Genomic DNA, 1,987 nt, shown 5'->3' on the forward strand with positions numbered 1-1,987 from the left:
TCCTGCTGGCATGGACTGGGGTGGAGTTGCTGGGCCGCGGAGGGTGCACGTGTCTGGCTTGAGCAGATACCACCAGTTCTCAAAGCGCTTATCCCAGTTTTCACCTCTACTCCAGCTACACAGAAGAGTTCTAGTTGTTCTACATCCTCACCAATGCTTTGTCTTGTCCATCTCTCTCTCTCTCTTCTTCCTTCCTTCCTCCCTTCGCTTCTTCCTTCCTTTTTCCTTTCTTTTAGAGATTTTTGCTACAGGGTGCAAAAATCTGGAGAGACAGAGACAAAGAGAAAGTGAGAAATCACCCCTCAGGGGTGTGGCCACAATGCCATCCCTTCTCTTCCATTCTCCTCTTGATATTTTGTGTGTGCACACGTGCGCCTGGTATGAGTTTCAAGCCACCAGGCCTGGAACTTGAACCACGGTCAACTATGTGGGAGTTCAGCACCTTAACCAATGAGCTACCCTCTGGCCCCTCCATCTTTCTCATTTTAGCTATTCTCCCTGGTATGCAATGGTAGCACTTTGTACTTAGAAGAATTTCAGCTACCACTCTGGGGTGATTGGACATCGCTGGCTAACTGCATCGCCCTTGGTTCTTACAGGCCGGGTGCTTGTGCACTGCCGGGAGGGTTACAGCCGCTCCCCAACTCTGGTTATCGCGTACCTCATGATGCGGCAGAAGATGGACGTCAAGTCTGCCCTGAGCGCCGTGAGGCAGAACCGTGAGATCGGCCCCAACGATGGTTTCCTGGCTCAGCTCTGCCAGCTCAACGACAGACTAGTGAAGGAGGGAAAATTGAAACTCTAGGGCGCCCCCTTCCTCCAGAGGTCCTGTGGGGAGACCCTGGTTGAGGGGGTCGCCAGCCGCCACGTTTAGGAAACACAGTGTACCCTGCTCCCAGCATCACAAGGCACTTGCCCACAAGTCTGTCCCAACACAGCCCTGGGCCACTTCCCCCGCCCCCGGGAGCACATAAAGAAGCTTGCCGAGGAGGGCATCCGCTCCCTGGTCGTCCTGTCTGTGATTTGTGATGTCCTCCCCTTGGGTGGGGAGGCCTGTGGCATGCATGCTTCTCCATGACTCAGGGCAGGAGGTCTGAGGGAGACGTCACAGGGCCCCTCGTGACCTCCCTTCCCCTACCCCGAATCCTCCCCCCAGGGCCTCAGCACCTTGAGCCCCAGTAAGGGAACTATGCAAATGTGGGCCTTCCTCTCTCCTGTCTGTCACCCTGGGCTGCTCACACCCTGCTTAGGGACCCTGGCAAGTCTGGGGGTCCGAAGCTGGGGCAGGGCTGTTTGCCAGTTGTTAGTGGGTGCAAGTTCCCATGAAGAGGCTGCATTCAAATTATTTCCTTAGGATTAAAGGTACCTGCACAAAGAGGCCCAGGGGGGTGGGCAGACTCTCTTGGAGGTCTCTCCTAAAGCCATAGCATTTGTCAAATGTGAACCTGTGGAAGGCTTGAGCTCAGAACCTGCTGCTTCGGGATCTTTCCCTGACTGTGTCAGTTGCTTTGTTTGTTAGGAGAGTGATGCCTTGGGTCTGATTTTCTTTTTCTTTTTTAGAGAATAGGGTGTTTAAGTTCAGCCTATTTAAAAACCTCACCACTTGGAGAATTACAAGGGTTCTGTCTTGAATTATAGCATTGGCAAGCCCAAGTCACTTGTGCCAACTGCTTTTTGTCTCGGTGGCCATTCCAAGAACAGGAGGAGGAAACTGGCCAATTACAGTGGGGAGGGCGGGGGCGTGTGCAGGGGGTGTGCCTCCTGGAAACGCAGTAGAGGAAGAGCAATAAAATGAATGGTCCCCAGTGAACACCTGCCCACTTAGAAGTGGCTCCTGTGGCCCTCAGGTGCCAGTGCAGGGTCCCTGGAGTGACTCAGCCAGGCAGAAATGAAACATAACAGAGCACCCAAATGGATCCTCCACTGGTGGTTGAGCAAACAAGCAAAAAGGAACAGCCTTTTTAAGGACTTTGCTACAATGACGCAG

At 53.4% G+C, this 1,987-nt stretch overlaps 1 protein-coding gene across 1 annotated transcript in view; it reads left to right on the top strand.

Moving 5' to 3' along the window:
* The window catches only part of DUSP3 (dual specificity phosphatase 3), a gene marked incomplete at its 5' end in the record, with an annotated part of 7,767 nt that extends 5,878 nt beyond the window's left edge, over positions 1-1,889 (top strand). The window contains 1 exon segment of the mRNA XM_014583790.1: positions 600-1,889. Coding sequence (XP_014439276.1) covers positions 600-805 — 206 coding nt within the window.
* Positions 1,890-1,987: the final 98 nt, after the last annotated feature.

This window comes from Tupaia chinensis, unplaced genomic scaffold (assembly GCF_000334495.1).
Source record: "Tupaia chinensis unplaced genomic scaffold, TupChi_1.0 Scaffold144741_1, whole genome shotgun sequence".
NCBI lineage: Eukaryota > Metazoa > Chordata > Mammalia > Scandentia > Tupaiidae > Tupaia > Tupaia belangeri.